This window comes from Balaenoptera borealis (genome assembly GCF_965194805.1).
Source record: "Balaenoptera borealis genome assembly, chromosome: 16".
Classification (NCBI taxonomy): Eukaryota; Metazoa; Chordata; class Mammalia; order Artiodactyla; family Balaenopteridae; genus Balaenoptera; species Balaenoptera borealis.
The window spans coordinates 83,864,544-83,881,827 of NC_138872.1; the positions used below are offsets into that span (position 1 = coordinate 83,864,544).

Consider the following 17,284-nt stretch of genomic DNA (forward strand, 5'->3'; position numbering starts at 1 on the left):
CAGGTTCAATCCCTAGTCGGGAAACTAAGATCTGTACGGTGCGGTCAAAAAAATAAATATAAAACATAAAATCTGTTCTCAGTTAGCAAACTTCTATCACCTATGGCGTTGGTTAAGGGCTTCACCTGAGATTTACCCCAGGGATATTTGAGTTTCCATAAGAATGATACCTTAGCATAAAAAATGAATCCCCATCTTTAATTTCAGGGATAAGCCAAAGGCAAGTGGAGGGAGGGTAAGCAATATGGGCCCAATTCTGCTTATGGAAAAATGTCTATTTTTCTTACACTAAAACTAATGATGCTGGATTGGATTCTGGGTAAGGCACGAGTTAAAGGAAAAGCGCCTCTGTCCCTCTATGCCAGGCCCTGACAAAGTGAAACATTATACATAATTGAAGAGTTATTCTAATTGTTCACTAAACAGAGCCTCTTACACAAACGCTAATTTAATAAGAAACCCCCTAAAATGCACCAGTTACCCAGAATATTGTTTACATTAAAAACCTGGCTCCTCCATATAAATCCTCTTTCTCAGCAACAATACTGCCTACAGTTTATAATGGACATAAGAAACTATAAGCTTTAAAATCACAATCTTTAAAAACAAAACCAAAGGGGAAAAAAAAAAACTCAAAAAAATTGTTTGATCGTAATTTTCCTGGCACCAATCAACTTACCAAAACAGGTTATGCAGAGCCTGGGAAGAGCTCAGCCCGTATTCTTCACACACAGTGTCACTAGGGGGCAGCTGCACGAAAGGGATGAGGCTTTGCAACTGAAAGAAATCAAGGTTTACAGTTATTTCCTAATAAAGCGAGAACCAGCCTGACTTCAGAAAGAAAGATATAACGAAGGTTTCGTGTGTTTTCCTTCCTAGCCAAGCTATCCACATCAAGAGGACAAAGAATCTCAATAGTTGCATTTTGCAGTTCTATAATAAATAATTTTGATTTATTAGCAAGATGAAACACTTGTGCTCCTACTCATCCATAAACAATACATTGCCCACAATATTTTTTTTTCAAGGAGAGAGTAAAAGGATGATTTTAAAACTTGCAGCTCCTAAGATTAATTTTTGTGATAGGGACATAATTTTTTAAAAAATCAATTCTTAGATTTTATTCTCTATGCTACTGGAAAGGACAGGAGAAACCTGCCATAATCACTAGAGCAATAAAATGTTTTTAAACAACTGGCCACCCAGTTTTTTGTTTTAGAATGATTACTTTCATTGCGTGGTGGTGGATGGATACGAGTGAGCTTCAGTCTAGAGGCTAGGTGATCAGTGAAAAGACTGCCGGAGAGCTCCAGGTGAGAGACTGGAGCACCTGAATCAAGAAAAAAAAACAAAAAACCAAAAAACAGGCCACCACTACCTGTTTCTGCCCAAATACAGATCCGATATTTTCCTTCATGCTGGAGCCTCCACTGGTGCACACCACAGGCTGCCTCTTACCCTGTCCAATCTGATTGGTGCAACTTAAACGGACGCCCGCTGAAATGATACAGTAGGCGTGTAAGACCTGGACCATTTTGGAGAACTCCTGTTTAAAAAACACAAACGCAAGGACTCAACGTTACTTCAATCTTACAAGAAGCGCATGATTCAAGTTATACAGTCAATTCAAGGTTCTCCTATCATCTCACAAATAAGGCAAATTATTCCTGACAGAATGAGCGATGAGTTGAATCTCCCTACGTGGTACCAAAGGGAAATCAGAGGATGAGGTTCTTCACCACACTTCCCTCATTTCCAGAATGTCCAGGCCTTCTGCTCTAAAAATCGAGAAGTATGTTCCCTTTGACCTTGAAATCCCTCCTCTGGAAATTTATCCTTGTAGAAAGACTGGCATAAACAATCAAAGATCTATTATGAAAGGGCTTCCCTGGTGGCACAGTCACTAAGAATCCGCCTGCCAATGCAGGGCACACGGGTTTGAGACGTGGTCCGGGAAGACCCCACATGCCACAGAGCAACTAACCCCGTGTGCCACAACTACTGAGCCTGCGCTCTAGAGCCCGCGAGCCACAACTACTGAACACGCGTGCCTAGAGCCCGTGTGCCTAGAGCCTGAGCTCTGCAACAAGAGAAGCCACCGCAGTAAGAAGCCCGCACACTGCAACGAAGAGTAGCCCCTGCTCGCCACAACTAGAGAAAAGCCTGCACGCAGCAATGAAGACCCAACACAGCCAAACATAAACATAATAAATAAATTTTAAAAATTTTTTAAAAAAGATATATTATGAAAATGTTCACTGAAACAATCTGTAATTGTGAAAAATTATAAACAACCTAAGCAACCATCAACCAGGGGCTAATTAATTACAGTATATCCACATAATGGTGCCATGATAAAAAATAAGGTAGTTACCAATCGACCAAAAAAAGGTATCTACAATATACTATATTAAAAAGTCAAGGTATAGAACAGTATATATAATATGATCCCAATTGTTTAAAGAAAAATAGAAACATATGTATAAAGATTGTATACACATGTACGCATTTAAAGTCTAAGGGATATAGGGACTTCCCTGGTGGTCCAGTGGTTAAGACTCCACACTCCCAATGCAGGGGGTCCGGGTTCGATCCCTGGTCAGGGAACTATATCCCACCTGCATGCCACAACTAAGAGTTTGCAAGCTGCAACTAAAGACCCTGCACACCGCAACTAAAGATCCCGCATGCTGCAACTAAGACCTAGAGCAGCCAAATAAATAAATAATAAATATTAAAAATAAAAAATAAAGTCTAAGGGATGTAAACCAAACTCTGGGAGGTAGGCAGAGACAATACCAACTTTCTACTGCACACAATTCCATGTGACTTAAATGTTTAATATTCTATGTCACTTGATTTCATTTTTTTAATATTTATCTTGAAAAATTTTCCAAGATTTATAAATACATGAAACTAAAAGGAGTCTGGAAAGACTCACCAAACTGTTAACAATGGTCATCTCTGGCAAGTACAAGTTCTTTATGCCTATATTTTCTGAGACACCAATTTTTTTTTACCTTAAGATACAAAATAATAATAAAAATTTTCTCTGTACAAAAAATTTTTAATATTTAAATTAAAAAACATTTTTAAAGTTTATATTTTTGCAAAATTAATAAAGTTAAAACTCGCACAAGTTGCTTTAGAGGTAAAGAAAGTTTTTAGCAGCATATGTTTAAGTTTTTTGATTACAAAGAATATAGGTACAAAACAGAAAAGTACAAGGAAGATGGCAAAAAGCACAAGTGATCACACATCCAAGAATAACCACTGGTAGCATTCATGCGTCTACTCTCCCACGCTTTTTTCTATGCATATTTTGGCCAGTTGCTTTGTTTTTACAAAACTGTAATCATACACACACACACACACACACACACGTACTGAAGCCCTCGCACCTAGAGACCGCGCTCCGCAACAAGAGAAGCTACCGCAATGAGAAGTCCGCGCACTGCAATGAAGAGTAGCCCCTGCTCGCCCCAACTAGAGGAAGCCCATGTGCAGCAACAAAGACCCAACGCAGCCAAAAAAATAAATAAATAGATAAATAAAATAAATAGATATATTAAAAAAGAAAAGAAAAGGGTAAATCACCCAAAAGTTAGGTCTTTGAGGGGAAGAAGCAAGCTAAGCACTTCTCCAAAAATTAAGGGAAGAGAATGAACGGGAGTGCAAACCACCCTGACTGATCTTGTACTACATTTGGGCATCACACACGCTAGGCTCTCGGATTCTGAATTTACCGTACCTTTCTTTTTTTAACTAATTTATTTATTTATTAATTTATTTATTTTTTGGCTGCACTGGGTCTTTGTTGCTGTGCGCAGGCTTTCTCTACTGCGGCGAGCAGGGGCTACTCTTTGTTGCGGTGTGCGGGCTTCTCATTGCAGTGACTTCTCTTGTTGCAGAGCATGGGCTCTAGGTGTGTGGGCTCAGTAGTTGTGGCTCGCGGGCTCTAGAGCACAGGCTCAGTGGTTGTGGTGCACAGGCTTAGTTGCTCCGCAGCATGTGGGATCTTCCCGGACCAGGGCTCGAACCCGTGTGCCCTGCATTGGCAGGTGAATTCTCAACCACTGCACCACCAGGGAAGTCCCACCGTACCTTTTTAATATTCCTTTGAAACTCCTTATGGCGCACAGGTAGCGTATAAAATAACTGCTGCACGCTGACTGTCGTCCCTCTGGGTCGTGGGTAGGGGGTTTTCTGGAGGATTTTTCCATTGTGATCAAACACCAGTCGAGTCCCAACCTTCGCAGATGTGTGGCAGGTAGAAATAGTTACATCACTGTACGAAAAAGCCAGCAGAGCACAGTCAGCTAGAGACTCCCACGTGCTTGTCATCACGTGCTCATTTTCTCACTTCTGTTCTCTCTAAACTCCCCTAAAAAGATGATGATCCCTCCGAGATCATCAAGAGAGTTTAAATGGGTGAGGAGTCATCATAAAATCCAAGGTTTGGCCCCCAATAGATAGTGAGAGAGTTCTGTAAATGTTTTGTTTTGATAAAAGCTTTGATACTTATTTTGCTTAAACTGCAAAATAAAAGATCTCAAAACTTACATATTCACCAATAAAGATTTATTTCTCACTTTGGCTACTACTGTTCTAACAAAACCTTAGAAGCTGTTGTATAATTAAATAAGTGCTTCAGCTAAATTTTTTCCTCAACGTCAAAATAAATTAAAACCAATAGCATATGGCATCTATAATGTATTATCTATATGTCACTTTTAAATTGAGAAGTTACTGCTTTAATAAAGGTAACAATTTTTTTTACAACACTATTTGCTTCATTTCGTTCATTCATTGCTTACATTTCGGAAGTATTACCACTTAGGTTGGTAGTAAGATAAAACAGAATGCAGAAGTTGGTAGTTGAGACATTCAGATGGAAAAGTGTAAACAATAATGATTCTAATCATACTTTTTAATTTTCAGAGAGATTTTTATAAGGGGTCAAGTTAGTGGATAAAATTATTGCATCACCTCAGTGCACAGAGTGAGCTCAGAGCTTCCCCCCGAAAGCCAAAAGTTTCAACCTGAGTGAGGTCAGCAAACTCCTGAATCTTAGAAGTGTGATGCTTCAGAGCTGAAAGAGAGGTGGAGAGTAAGGCCGAAGAGATCGCAAGTGATACAGCAATGAACACACACCATACCCACCCAAGTGACTGGTTTTAAAAAGCTGTTTTGTGTTTCCTAAGACAGTGTTACCCCAAATTCTCAGACATTTGGCCCAAATATTTTAAAATAGGATTAGCAAAATTCAACTTACTTAAGCCTTCAAAGTTTTCCTCTTCTACCCCGCATCCATTGTCTGAAACTTCAATGAGCTCCACGCCATAGTCTTTAAGCCTGAGCTCTAAAAAGTTTAAAATATTGATTTCTCAAATTGATCCATGCGAAAAGCCTTTAGAGTGACAGTACTTATAACTTACAAAATGCAACTTTGAGTCCTAACTATATTTATTTAAATGTACTACTGTCATTTTGTATATTTTATTTTTTAAAGTCCTTCTTGGCTATTTACTAGCCCAGATAAAATAGTTTTGTTTTTATTTTCTTTCTTTTTTCTTTCCTTCAGGAGGATAATTTTAACACAGTCATTAAAGAGAACAAGTTCTGGAATCAGACTCCCTGGGACCATATTTTACTAGCTTTATAACCTCAAAAAAAAAAAGTAAATTCCTTGTGCCTTAATTTCCTCATTTGTAAAACGGAGATGATAACTATAACAATAATAATAATTCCAATCTCATAAAGTCATTCTACAGATTAAATGAGGTATCCCATCTGTATAGTTCTTAGCACAATGCCTGCCTGGCACATAGTAAGAACACAATAAAAGTTAACCGCTATTATTATTATTACTACCTAGCTAAATACTAGGCACATAATAAGCGCTAAATTTATGTTTAAAAAATAATAATTTCTCTGTATATCAATACCTGATTGTCTTATTACACTAACAAACATTTCTTGAATAAAACAGCATAAACTGATTATTTCTTGTGGTTTAAAACTCTCCCAAACTTACCAATGTTAGTGGCACTGGCATCCACACTGTTTTCTACCAACTCCTTCACAGCAGTGCTTAGACTAAGAACCACTTGCCCAGAACAAATCTGATGGACTGACTTCCGATCGATAGGTTTGATGGCCTTAGCAAGTTCTGAACTAAAGAAACGGGTTACAAGAAACAGCAAGGAGGCAATTATGCATTTTCATCCTGGTTTTAACTGTGGGAAATGATTCATCTCCGTTAATAGCTAATGGGTCTAATCCATTCATTATATTAACATATCCATTTATTATATTCACAAATATAAATGTTGGTCTACAATCCTTAAACATCTGTCAGAAAGTTTTCTGAATAGATACTTCAAATGAAACAGACATTTAAAATCTAATTAAACTGGGATCTACATGGAGGAGACACATCCCCCTAAAGCTATGGGTGAATAATCTTTTGCAACAATAGTATCTTCTTTCTTGAAAACTGAAAGCAATGTTTCCCACACAATTTGAAAAGCCAAAATTTTGCTGGGAAATCCAGTGTTCGTGTCAAAATCAAAACCATCTCAGAAATTGGGTACCAGTTGGGTAACTATACCTATGGTTGCCTACAAATCCCCACTCCAAATCCAGGCTGCCAGCTCCTGCCTTAGCAAAGGCCCTCACAGTTCTGGCTGTACCTACCTTCAGAATTTTCCAACTGGTTTGTCTCCATTTTCTCTCTACTTCAATCAATCCTCCATGCTACCACCAGAGTTACTTTAGAAATCACAAATCTGGTCAAATAATTTTTCTGCTTTAAGAACTTACTAGCAGACTTCCCTTGTCGCGTGGTGGTTAAGAATCCGCCTGCCAATGCAGAAGACGTGGGTTCGAGCCCTGGTCCGGGAAGATCCCACATGCTGCGGAGCAACTAAGCCCGTGCGCCACAACTACTGAGCCTGCGCTCTAGAGCCCACGAGCCACAACTACTGAGCCCACGTGCTGCAACTACTGAAGCCACCATGCCTAGAGCCCCTGCTCCACAACAAGAAAAGCCACAGCAATGAGAAGCCTGCACACAGCAATGAAGACCCAATGCAGCCAAAAAATAATTATTTAAAAAAGAAAAAAACTTACTAGCATCCCACTGTCCGCTATATGAAGTTTCAAATCTAGTCACAATTGGACCCCAATCTACCTTATTTTCTCTCTCTCTTTTAGACACTGCATCTTGCCCATACAGGTGTGTAGCCTCCTCCTCCTCTGCCTGGCGAACTACCTCTCGTCTACGTGTTCACTAATTTAGCAATTTCTAGTAAACGGTTTTACTGATAACTTGGGTGTAACTGAACACAGGAGCATCCTTGGGAGGGAAATCTTTGGGTATTTCCCACAACAGATAACACATAATAGACCCTCGGTAAACCCTTGTTAAAAAAAAAAAAAAAAAGAACATCTTTACTCTTATTCGACCTTGCACAGAATTCCACTCAAATTTGTCTTAAATGGAAAAACTGCAGATGACACCACTTAAAATGGAATAAAGTATCTCTAAAAAATTTGTTGATTTGGCAAGACACCATAGGCTACAGGTCCATTCCTGATATTTATTTGGAGGGGTGGAGATAAAACATTTAAACACAGACAGCGAATCTGGATTCAGGAATCTGACACAGTGCAACAGTGCTACCCGAAGATTCGCTACCCCTAATTCGGTGTAGCTGCCGGTAATCGCATACTCAAGGAGATACAGAAGCAATGCGTTTTTTAAAACTGTCCGCCGCAAATTAGCATGTGCCTTAAAGCCTCCCCGAAAATAACCCTCAATTTTAAAAATTAAAAGAGAGCAACCAGGTAAAAAGGAAATTAATTCCGTCTACTGGGATTTCAAGCTCCGGCTTCAGGTCCACAGATGCATGGCGGCGTCCGGGCAGCGGGCCGAATCCCCCGCGGACCCCGACTTCAAAGTGCACCCACAGGGCAGCGGGTTGGGGGAGCGCCGAGGAGCCTGGCCTGGGGCCTCCGTGCCGCCGGCTCGCTCAGCGCCGCGGTCACTTTCCCCTCAGGGGTCTGGAACGCTGTGGGCCTTAGACAGGGAGACCGCGAGGGGAGGCTGCAAGCTCGGCTCACCTCGGCCCGTCGGCTCGCTCCATGGATGCAGAGCCTAACTCGGGAATCGGAACAGTTTGCGCCGCCGCTCCCACGGTTTGGGGGGGTGGAGGGAATCTCCCCCCCTGCCGCCCATTGGCTGCTTCCGACACTGTGTCCCGCCACTTCCGGATAAGGCTACGAACGCCTCCCACCTCTCCTTCTCGCTGACTGGTTGTGTCAAAGGTCGAGTCCATGACGTCGAATGAGCAGGGGCCAATTAGAGCACAGGAATTGCGCTTTCCCGGACGCCAGCCTCCGGGTCGGAAAGGAGGTGGCAGCAGCCTGTCGTGGACTTGGACGGTTTCTGAGCGTTCGTGTCTCTCACCCGCCACCTTCCCTCCCTTGGGTTCCACAATGCCGATGTACCAGGTAAAGCCCTATCACGAGGGCAGTGGATCTCTCCGTGTAGAGCTTCCCACCTGCATGTACCGGCTCCCCAACGTGCACGGTAGGATCGGCAGCCCCGCGCCAGCCGCGAGCCACGTGCAGGTAGGAGCGCGCGGCCCTTGCCCCGGCCCCGCACCAGCCCAGTGCCAGGCGCCAAGGCTCTAGTCCCACCGCCCGCCCGTCCAGTGCTCAGGCGCCCTGGCTCCACCGCGGTCCCGCCCCGCCCCGCTGCCCTCTTGTTCAGTGCGCACGCGCTGCCGCCCTGGCCCTCACTTGGAGGACTAGGGGCATGGGTCCTTCCAGGCCCGGACCTTGGGACCCGAATGTCTCGAACAAACCGTGGGGACCAGACCCGATCGCCTACCCCACTCCAGCCTCACGCGCCCGCCGGCCTCCGAACGACCGTAACTCTTATCTATTAAAGGAGCTATCCATCTGGTATCTGTTTTTGCGCTTATGACTACTTAAACTTTTATATGACGAAATTTTACCCACAGAAAAGCGAATAGCACGTAAATGCTCGTTTTGAGGAATTATAAAGCGAATCCCAGTGTCACCACCACTCAAGTTAACACGTTGTCAGCGCCCCATTTAAAACTACCCCCAAAGTTACCGACTTCCGCGGTCATTGCGTCCAGCTTTTCTCTCTTATTTTGTCACCTGAGTATGCATCCCTAAACCATGTAGTCTTGGCGTAAGTGGAAGCATGCAGCGTGTACCCTGCAGTGTCTGGCTGCCTCTTCTAGATATGATTTGAAGAATCCCTTTGCTGCCATGAAAAAGCGAAGCGTTTTCTGCTCTGCGGTCTGCTGCTCCTTGGCTTGACTGTGCCCCCACGGCTTTATCCGTCCCGCTGCTCACGGGCGTCGGCTGGTTTTGCATTTTAGGCCGTTATGAATTATTTTGCAGAATATTCTTGTACACGAGCAGGCATAGGGTATATACTAAGGGATGGGATCGCTGGCTCAGTGGGCTGGTCTGTCTTCAACTGGACTAGATTGCTTTCCAAAGCGGTCATCCCAGTTTATGCTCTCACCCGCGGTGTATACGAATTTCTGATGCTGGCACCCTCCCCAAAGCTGGTGGGTGTACAGTGGCATCCTACTGTAATTTAGTTCAGATCTCCGAGACCTCTAAATCAGCCGAGCCCCTTTTCATGTTTATTGGGCATTTTGATTTCACCTCTTTTGTAAAGTACCTGCTCAACTTTGACTTTTTTTATTAATTGCAAATACACATTTTAATTTTCCAGCTGGAGAGATTTTCTGTCCATTCTGACTCAAGATGAGTGAATAGATAACGTTCGTGGCTTGTTTTCCCTGTCATCCTTTGTTGTAAGACCTTTCTGCCTCGATTGGAAGAGTGGTGGTTAGTTTAGTTTGAAACCAAATAACACAACTGTTGTCTCACTGCAGAGCTAAGGCAAAAACGCAGGCATGGTCCAGTATCTCTTCACCTGGAGATTCCCATGGAGGCATGGTCTGGTGCCCCTTAACTGGACAGTCCCATGGAATCAAAAAGAAAACCCCAGAGTGGGGAGCATAACATCCCTTTTGAGACCAAGTCCCCCTTTCTTTTTTTTTTTTTTTTTAAGTATGCTGCCTAACTTCCTTTGGGCATTTAACTGTGAACTTGCAACTTTGAAGGTGATAACTTAGCAGATGATAACAATGTGGACAGATCAGTAGAAATCTAGCATCTCCAGAGGAAATGAGAGCAACACAAAGAATAAAATGCTTCTAAATCCATGTAAAACAACACAAATGGATAAACACAACATGCCAAGTCACAGTTTCTCCTGAACAAAGGAAACAACAGGCCAGCATTACAAGGTGTGGTAGGTAAAGCAGAACTTGAGCATCTTGCGTTCCTCAGATCGAGCTATGCTGGGCTCTTATCACAGGCCACATTCCACACGCAGTACTGGGTTCAGTCTTCAGTGAGTGTTGACGGGTTTTGAATACGATAGGTGCTTCGCCCCTGGTTGGGCAGGGACCCGACTGCCATTTGTAGAAATGAGCAAAGTTGTACACAAAGAATGCACACATACAGGCTGGATTAAAAGATTGGAAGTATTACTCAGGAGGACTGATATTGAGTAACATGAGGATATCACACAGGTGGTAGCCTTACCAGTCACACATTTGCACACTTATTTCCAGTCAGCACCACATTATTTAATTGGCACACTGAACTCTATCCTTCTTTATCCCACCCAGATGGTAGTCATCTTGCATTTCTCTGCTGTTTGATCTTAAACAAGAGCAGCAGGTGAGGGGAGCTGAGATCGTGGAGATCCAGCTCTAGGGTAAATCGGCATTAACCAGCCGAGAGAAGGGGGAGGGATGTTGCAGACAGAGGGAACCTGATGAGGAAAAGCCCTGTGGCAGGTGGGGGCCTGTGTGTTTTAGGATCCAAAGAACAGCATGGCCAGAGCCCAGAGCAATGGGGGGAATGATGGGAGAGGAGGTAACCAGAGAACCATTCATACAAGCTATTTATCAATCCGGGTTAGGCTTTTTAGCCTAAGAGGTTGTTTTGATTTCTGGCTGCCATCATAGGGATGGGTGGGTTGGAGAGGTGGACCAGAATGGATGCAAGGTGACCAGTGGAAGTAGGCCAGGTGAAAAATGGTGTCTTGGACTCAGGCATTGACCATGGAGGCACACTTACAAGTCATTGGATTCCAGAAAATTGACAACCGCTGGTGATGAATTGGCTCTGCGAAGAGGGCAGTGTTGTGAGTGACAAGGGGAGAAACAAAATGTTCCTTAAACTCACCAGCATACAAATGTGAGCAGGCACTCTTCCAACACTCACATTGTATCATGAGTGCATGTTTATTTTTTATTATTTTTTAAAATAATTTTATTTATTTAATTTATTTTTGGCTGCATTGGGTCTTCGTTGCTGCACATGAGCTTTCTCTAGTTGCAGCGAGCGGGGGCTACTCTTCGTTGCGGATGCGCGGGAAGGCCACGAGTGCATGTTTATAATAAACTCAAGGTCATTGCCTACTGACCCTTTTGTCTAGTCATGAGTGTCTTACTCACGCTTAACGTGTTCTTTGTTCTCTTGACTCAAATGGATTATCTTTTGTGAGAGCTTGTGAATCTGAAAATAGGTTGCACAGTGTGACTGCTGGGAGGTTTCTTGTTATTGCTTTTTAAAGTAAGTCGGTAGGGACTTCCCTGGTGGCGCGGTGGTTAAGAATCCACCTGCCAACGCAGGGAACAGGGGTTCGAGCCCTGGTCCAGAAAGATCCCACATGCCGCAGAGCAGCTAGGCCTGTGCACCACAACTGCTGAGCCTGTGTGCCACAACTACTGAAGCCCACGCACCTGGAGCCCTTGCTCCACAACAAGAGAAGCCACCGCAGTGAGAAGCCCATGTACCATGGTGAGGAGTGGCCTCCGCTCGCCGCAACTAGAGAAAGCCCGCGCACAGCAACGAAGACCCAACGCAGCCAAAAATAAATAAATTAAATTAATTAATTAATTAAATAAATAATAAAGTAAGTCTGTAGAGATTTGAGATTTATTTCTCAGCAAATATTGGGTTGGCCAAAAAGTCCCGTTATGGAAAAACCCAGACGAACTTTTTGGCCAACCCAATATTGTTAGTTACTTATGGTGTACTAATCCACTGTACCAGGCAAGAAAGATGCAAAGATTCAGTGAATGAAGGATGTGAATATTCCCTCTTTATGAAGTAATACATTTCAGCAGTGAAAAAGTTCTAGATGATTCTAAGATAATGTGAGTGCCAGTATTGCCTAGAAAATGATTTGGGGAATGAATCATTTGACCCCCCCCCGGACATACTTCCAAGCTTAAGGACACTGTTTTTTTAACCTGTGTGCTCCCTTTTTCCTTCTATTAGTATAAATGGTTGATTACATCCTCATCGCCACCCCCAATCTTTTTCTATTCATTTACGCAAAGTATTTTGAACTAGTTTGATAGAAAGGACAATTTGTGTTCGTCTTCTCTCATTCTCTGTTCTTAAAGACTAAATCACCTGAAATAGGAGTCCTACAATTTCAAAGTGGCTTTCAGGCACAACATTATTTGTTTTATAGCATTTGGGGATTGATTTGCATTACCTATTGGACTGGGGCAAATGAGATGATTCTGCTACCTCATTGTAATGTCTTCTGAAAGGTGGGAGGTTCGAACTAAGTGGAAGACAAGTGATCAAACAGACTGCTTTGATGTGAGAGGAAGTGAACGTTTTGATGTTGGTCTGTTTAGGAAGAGTCGGACCCATCTCTTCAAGCTCTTGAGTCCCGCCAAGATGATATTTTAAAACGTCTGTATGAATTGAAAGCTGCGGTCGATGGTCTCTCCAAGATGATTCAGACACCAGATGCGGACTTGGATGTAACCAACATAATCCAAGCTGACGAGCCCGCTGCTTTATCGACCGGTGCATTGGACTTAAATTCCGTGCTTGGAAAGGTAAGTGCATCTAGAAGGATAAAGAACATCAGCGCGCTAGGTGGATGTTAGTGCTGGAAAATTGTGCCGGTGTGACCAAAGCCTTGGTTTTCGAGTTTTCAAAGGTGGTGCAAAAAGCACATTCCTCCTCTGATTGTGCCTTTGCACAGAACAGATTCATGAGCTTTGAGTGAAGCCAGGCAGGCTCTAATGCAGCTTCTGGATTTCTCAGACCCGGTGGAGAACGGGGGCGATCCTTAGGCAGAAGAGGAAGTCAAGAGTCCCTGCTTCCTGCCACTCGGGGCAGCTCCCGGCAGACTCCGAGCCCTGGAGAAATGGTCGTTCACTCAGTGCTTCTCTGAGGTTCAGCCGAGTCAACCCTAACTCTTTGAGAGCGGCCTGAATTTCAGAGCCTTGGCTGTCCAGGCGCAAAAATCCCACCGATCCTTTTGCAATTTGTTGCTAAAAGCCAGTCACAGTCTCATACCTCAGACATATTTTGCTTAAATTCAGTTTGCTGTGTTAAAATTCACTTGCATCAGCCACCTTTAATGTCAGTCTACAGGCTTCAGTTGATTTAGAGGACAATCTGCTACGCAAAGAAAGAATGTCTTGTTACAAGTGGGTGCAAGAGGGTTCGTCCCGAGAATCCCTGCTAGCACCCCCCCCCCCCGGAATTGGTGATAGAAAACGGTCCTGCTTAAAGACCTAGCAAGCGGAGGCAGCACCGCCATGTCTCCCCCAGAGCTGTTTTTGGTAACGTCCGTCCCTCTGCACTCATGTGTCCCTTCATCGCCCAGTTCGTGTTTGCATGCACCGGGGGCCCATGAGACCCCTCTCAGCTAGTCCCCCAGGGAGCCAGTCTGCACAGGGGGTGAGTCGGTAAGACAGCTGTGCCGGGTGTCCCAGCGTGCCGGGGGGGCCTCCCAGAGCACACGGTGCTTCAGATAAATCTTGATAGCGCAGAAGGCACAGCATCAAGTAACACGCTACGCTCAGAGAAATGCAGAGCATCCAGCATAGGTCCACATGAAGGGCATCGGTCAGGAGTGCAAGACCAGAGGCCAGATTGTGGCCGGCTGTGGACAGAAAGCCACAGAGTCTGGCCTCTGTCGTATCATATGAGTTCATTAGTTATGAAGAGCGGATGTACAGAAAGAAGATAGTCCGCATCTAAAGGCAGTGCGTGTTGCAGATCAACTATACTTCAATAAAATACATTTTAAAAACAAAATAAAATAAAAAGGCAGTGCGTTTTGGCACTTGAATTCACACCTAGTTTTTTAAAATCTCCCTGAGCGAAGACCCTTTTCCAAGGGGTTCTTCACTGACACGTAACTCAAACAAATCGCTGTAGAAACTATATCCTGTCGGGCATTAGAAAGATTTAGTAAATGGAGTAGTTACACGTGTGATTTTTTTTTTTTAACTTAGGGACAAATAGAGGTGTCAATCCTAACACGTTGCGCTAATTTGAGTGGAGTCACCTGTTATTTATTGGGAGCAGCGGTGCAGGGGTGGAGGGGTGGAGTCGGCTGCCGTCCCCTGCTTCCTACCGAGCCGAGCCCCCTTGGTAGCTTCCTTCCATCCCCAGCACTCGCAGCCTTGGCTGCAGGTGGGGTGACATTAGTTCCTTCTTCCCGGGAGGTGACGATTCTTTAGAGAAGCCTGGTGGGGGTCTAAGCACAGCACCTGGTACAGTGTCGGCACTCAGGTTGCTGTTGGTGTCATCTGCCCTGTTGGGGTTTGCTCCCCAGGATTACGGGGCGCTGAAGGACATCGTGATCAACGCCAACCCCGCCTCGCCACCCCTCTCCCTGCTCGTGCTGCACCGGCTGCTCTGTGACCACTACAAGGTCCTGTCCACCGTCCACACGCACTCAGCGGTCAAGAGCGTGCCGGCAAACCTCCTCAGGTGCTTCGGCGAGCAGACGAGGCAACAGCCCCGTCACGAGTACCAGCTGGGTTTCACTCTGATTTGGAAGGATGGTAAGCGGAGGGGCCGGGTGACTGGGAGGCAGTGGGGGATGGGAAAGGGGCGGTCTGCAGCTGCTGGCCGGCAAAGTCCAGAGAGCTTGCGGCCGGGGGGGGGGCGGGGGGGGTTCTCCAAGAGGAGCAGGTGCACCTCGGCCCAGAGATGCTCTTCTTCCTCTGGGAAGGTGGAGGTCTCGACTGAGAGCAGTCTCCGAGGGAATCCTGTCTAACCAGCCAGGGCAGGGGAGTCACGGCTGTCACAGCCGTCTTGCCCTCACATTCCAAAACCTATCATTATGGGGACATCGACGTCCTCTTGTAATGGACGTTACCCATTAAAGGCTGGCAGGATGTCATTTATTCATTATCTCACTGCTGTGTGCGCTTCTCCCGGTTAAGTTACTACAGAGGGAATTGAGTTTATGTCCATCCATCGAGGCCTTGCTGCCCTCAGCCACACGTGGAGAGCCAGGGTGAGGGCGGCAGGAGGTCCTGGCCCGGGAGATGGGACCCCTGGTCTGCAGGCCTCATGCCTAGATCCTTAGGAACAGGGGTTGGAACAGATGGTCTGAGGTCCCTTCTAGCTTGAAAACTGTCATCATCAAATACCAGAAATGGTTGCTTTATAACTTACAGTTTGCACTGTTTAAACCTGCAGTTTAAACTTTCTTGAATATTACTAACCTTTTGGAGGCCGACTAAAACTGCGATTTTCTTGAAAATACACTTTCCCTCGCCACCGGTTCGTGACTAACAGGGACTCCCCTTGCCACGCTCTACAAGCACTTCCTCCGGCGGCGCTGCTCTTGTTGACATTTCACAGAGTGCTTATTTCTTTTCAGTGCCGAAGACTCAGATGAAGTTCAGTGTCCAAACGATGTGTCCCATCGAAGGAGAAGGGAACATTGCACGCTTCCTGTTCTCTCTCTTTGGCCAGAAGCAGGATGCTGTGAATTTAACCCTCATAGATAGCTGGGTAGATATAGCTATTTTTCAGCTAAAAGAGGGAAGCAGTAAAGAAAAAGCCGCTGTGTTCCGCTCCATGAACTCTGCTCTCGGGAAAAGCCCCTGGCTCGTTGGGAATGAACTCACGGTGGCGGATGTCGTGCTGTGGTCCGTTCTCCAGCAGACAGGGGGCTGCAGTGGGACAGCGCCAGCCAACGTGCAGAAGTGGATGAGGGCCTGTGAAAACCTGGCCCCTTTTCACACGGCCCTCAAGCTCCTTCAGTGAACCTCAGTCACTGATTTTAAAGGGTTTAAATTTTAAGGATGGTGCTGTTTTGTGCCTATTATTGGTAAAGGGACTTGTACTAAAATCAAAGTCTTTATTTAGGCCAGTGGTTAAATATCAATAAATGCATCATATAATTAATCTGTGGTTTTCATTTTATTTAAAATCCAGCAACACTGTATGCAATATACCGTGACAATTGCCAGCTACGTGGCAGGCACACTGGGGTACAAATATGAACGTATCATATCACTGCCTTCGAGGAATGTAGACTTGGGGGGAAGCAAGTCTGTGAGGAAGGAGGGAGCCCGTGGGAACAGCGCAGCGTGGAGGGTAGGAAGGCCAGCAGCTGTCAACCTGGAACGGTGCAGCTAGTGCGCGGGCCTGGGCTTGGGCAGCGATGGGTCCAGAGCACACTTAGGTCTCTGCAGTAGAACCTAGAGGAGGACTTGGTGGTCAACAGGCAGAGTTCAAAAGAGAAAGAACAGCTGAGGATGAGGCCTACACTTTCACTTTCAGAGACTGGATGGATGGTAATACTAAAGTGAGAAGTCCAGGAAAAGGAGTGTGTGGGGTAGGAGAAAGGCAAGAACAGAACAGGTTTCGTCTCGAGCAGTCTTAGGTTCAAAATGCCAGCCTTAAAAGGTACTTTCACAACCTCACTTTAGTAAGTCTTATACAGGCTTACTAAATACGATTAGAGTTATACCAGCCATACCCTAATAAAGATTGAAAATTTACATTCCAGTTGACTATTTAGCTTAAAAAGTCCACTCATATTTATAGAGCCTATTGAGGCTAGATGGGCACACCCCCATCTTTCATGTCACTCTCTTAACCCCTTTGCCTTGAGAGAGGAGACTTAGCTGCTTCTTTAGTTCTTCAATTTCTTTTTCTTGCTCTAGTATCTTCATCTGTAGGGTGAGATTAACCTGTACAGAGAGAAAATTTTAAGCTCCGTTAAAACGGCTTCTTCCTTTACTTTTAAATATACAGGGCTGCCTCTCTTTGCACAGTTCCAATATGCGTGGATTCCAGTTCTCACAGCTTATTACGCGTCACCCAGCAACGTGGGTCAAGTGTCAGTTACCAAGGTACAGTGACT

The 17,284-nt window shown here is 44.8% G+C and overlaps 3 protein-coding genes across 15 annotated transcripts in view; 1 reads left to right on the plus strand and 2 right to left on the minus strand.

Annotated features, from left to right (window-relative positions):
* Positions 1 to 8,419, minus strand: part of LOC309613304 (radial spoke head 10 homolog B-like) — a gene marked incomplete at its 5' end in the record, with an annotated part of 67,078 nt that extends 58,659 nt beyond the window's left edge. For 8 of the 10 annotated variants that reach the window (XM_082359974.1, XM_082359975.1, XM_082359972.1 and 5 more), the window contains 7 exons: positions 680 to 777; positions 1,379 to 1,546; positions 4,105 to 4,288; positions 4,990 to 5,092; positions 5,276 to 5,362; positions 6,038 to 6,177; positions 8,128 to 8,342. In XM_082359974.1, coding sequence (XP_082216100.1) covers positions 680 to 777; positions 1,379 to 1,546; positions 4,105 to 4,288; positions 4,990 to 5,092; positions 5,276 to 5,362; positions 6,038 to 6,177; positions 8,128 to 8,342 — 995 coding nt within the window. Of the gene's footprint in view, positions 1 to 679; positions 778 to 1,378; positions 1,547 to 4,104; positions 4,289 to 4,989; positions 5,093 to 5,275; positions 5,363 to 6,037; positions 6,178 to 8,127 lie in introns of those variants that run through there. The other 2 variants (XM_082359973.1, XM_082359981.1) reach the window with 2 other exon arrangements.
* On the plus strand, positions 8,397 to 16,320 carry AIMP2 (aminoacyl tRNA synthetase complex interacting multifunctional protein 2). Of its 2 annotated transcripts, none has more exons than XM_082360011.1 (4): positions 8,397 to 8,517; positions 12,789 to 12,995; positions 14,732 to 14,963; positions 15,791 to 16,320. In XM_082360011.1, the coding sequence occupies exons 1-4, from the start codon at positions 8,503 to 8,505 to the stop codon at positions 16,177 to 16,179; spliced, it is 843 nt and encodes a 280-aa protein (XP_082216137.1). In that variant the 5' UTR covers positions 8,397 to 8,502; the 3' UTR covers positions 16,180 to 16,320. The 2 variants fall into 2 exon arrangements, with proteins under 2 accessions (XP_082216137.1, XP_082216136.1); XM_082360010.1 differs by having other exon boundaries at positions 8,459 to 8,637.
* Positions 16,317 to 17,284, minus strand: part of EIF2AK1 (eukaryotic translation initiation factor 2 alpha kinase 1) — a 30,372-nt gene continuing 29,404 nt past the window's right edge. For all 3 annotated transcript variants that reach the window (XM_082360001.1, XM_082359999.1, XM_082360000.1), the window contains exon 15: positions 16,317 to 17,111. In XM_082360001.1, coding sequence (XP_082216127.1) covers positions 17,001 to 17,111 — 111 coding nt within the window. In that variant the 3' untranslated portion in view covers positions 16,317 to 17,000. The remainder of the gene's footprint in view (positions 17,112 to 17,284) is intronic.

Bases quoted from the DNA above. Each gene is read 5' to 3' on its own strand.
- AIMP2 (XM_082360010.1), top strand. From the start codon at position 8,503: ATGCCGATGTACCAGGTAAAGCCCTATCACGAGGGCAGTGGATCTCTC. The intron at 12,996-14,731 runs GTAAGTGCATCT...TTTGCTCCCCAG, and splicing joins TAAATTCCGTGCTTGGAAAG to GATTACGGGGCGCTGAAGGA. The intron at 14,964-15,790 runs GTAAGCGGAGGG...ATTTCTTTTCAG, and splicing joins CACTCTGATTTGGAAGGATG to TGCCGAAGACTCAGATGAAG.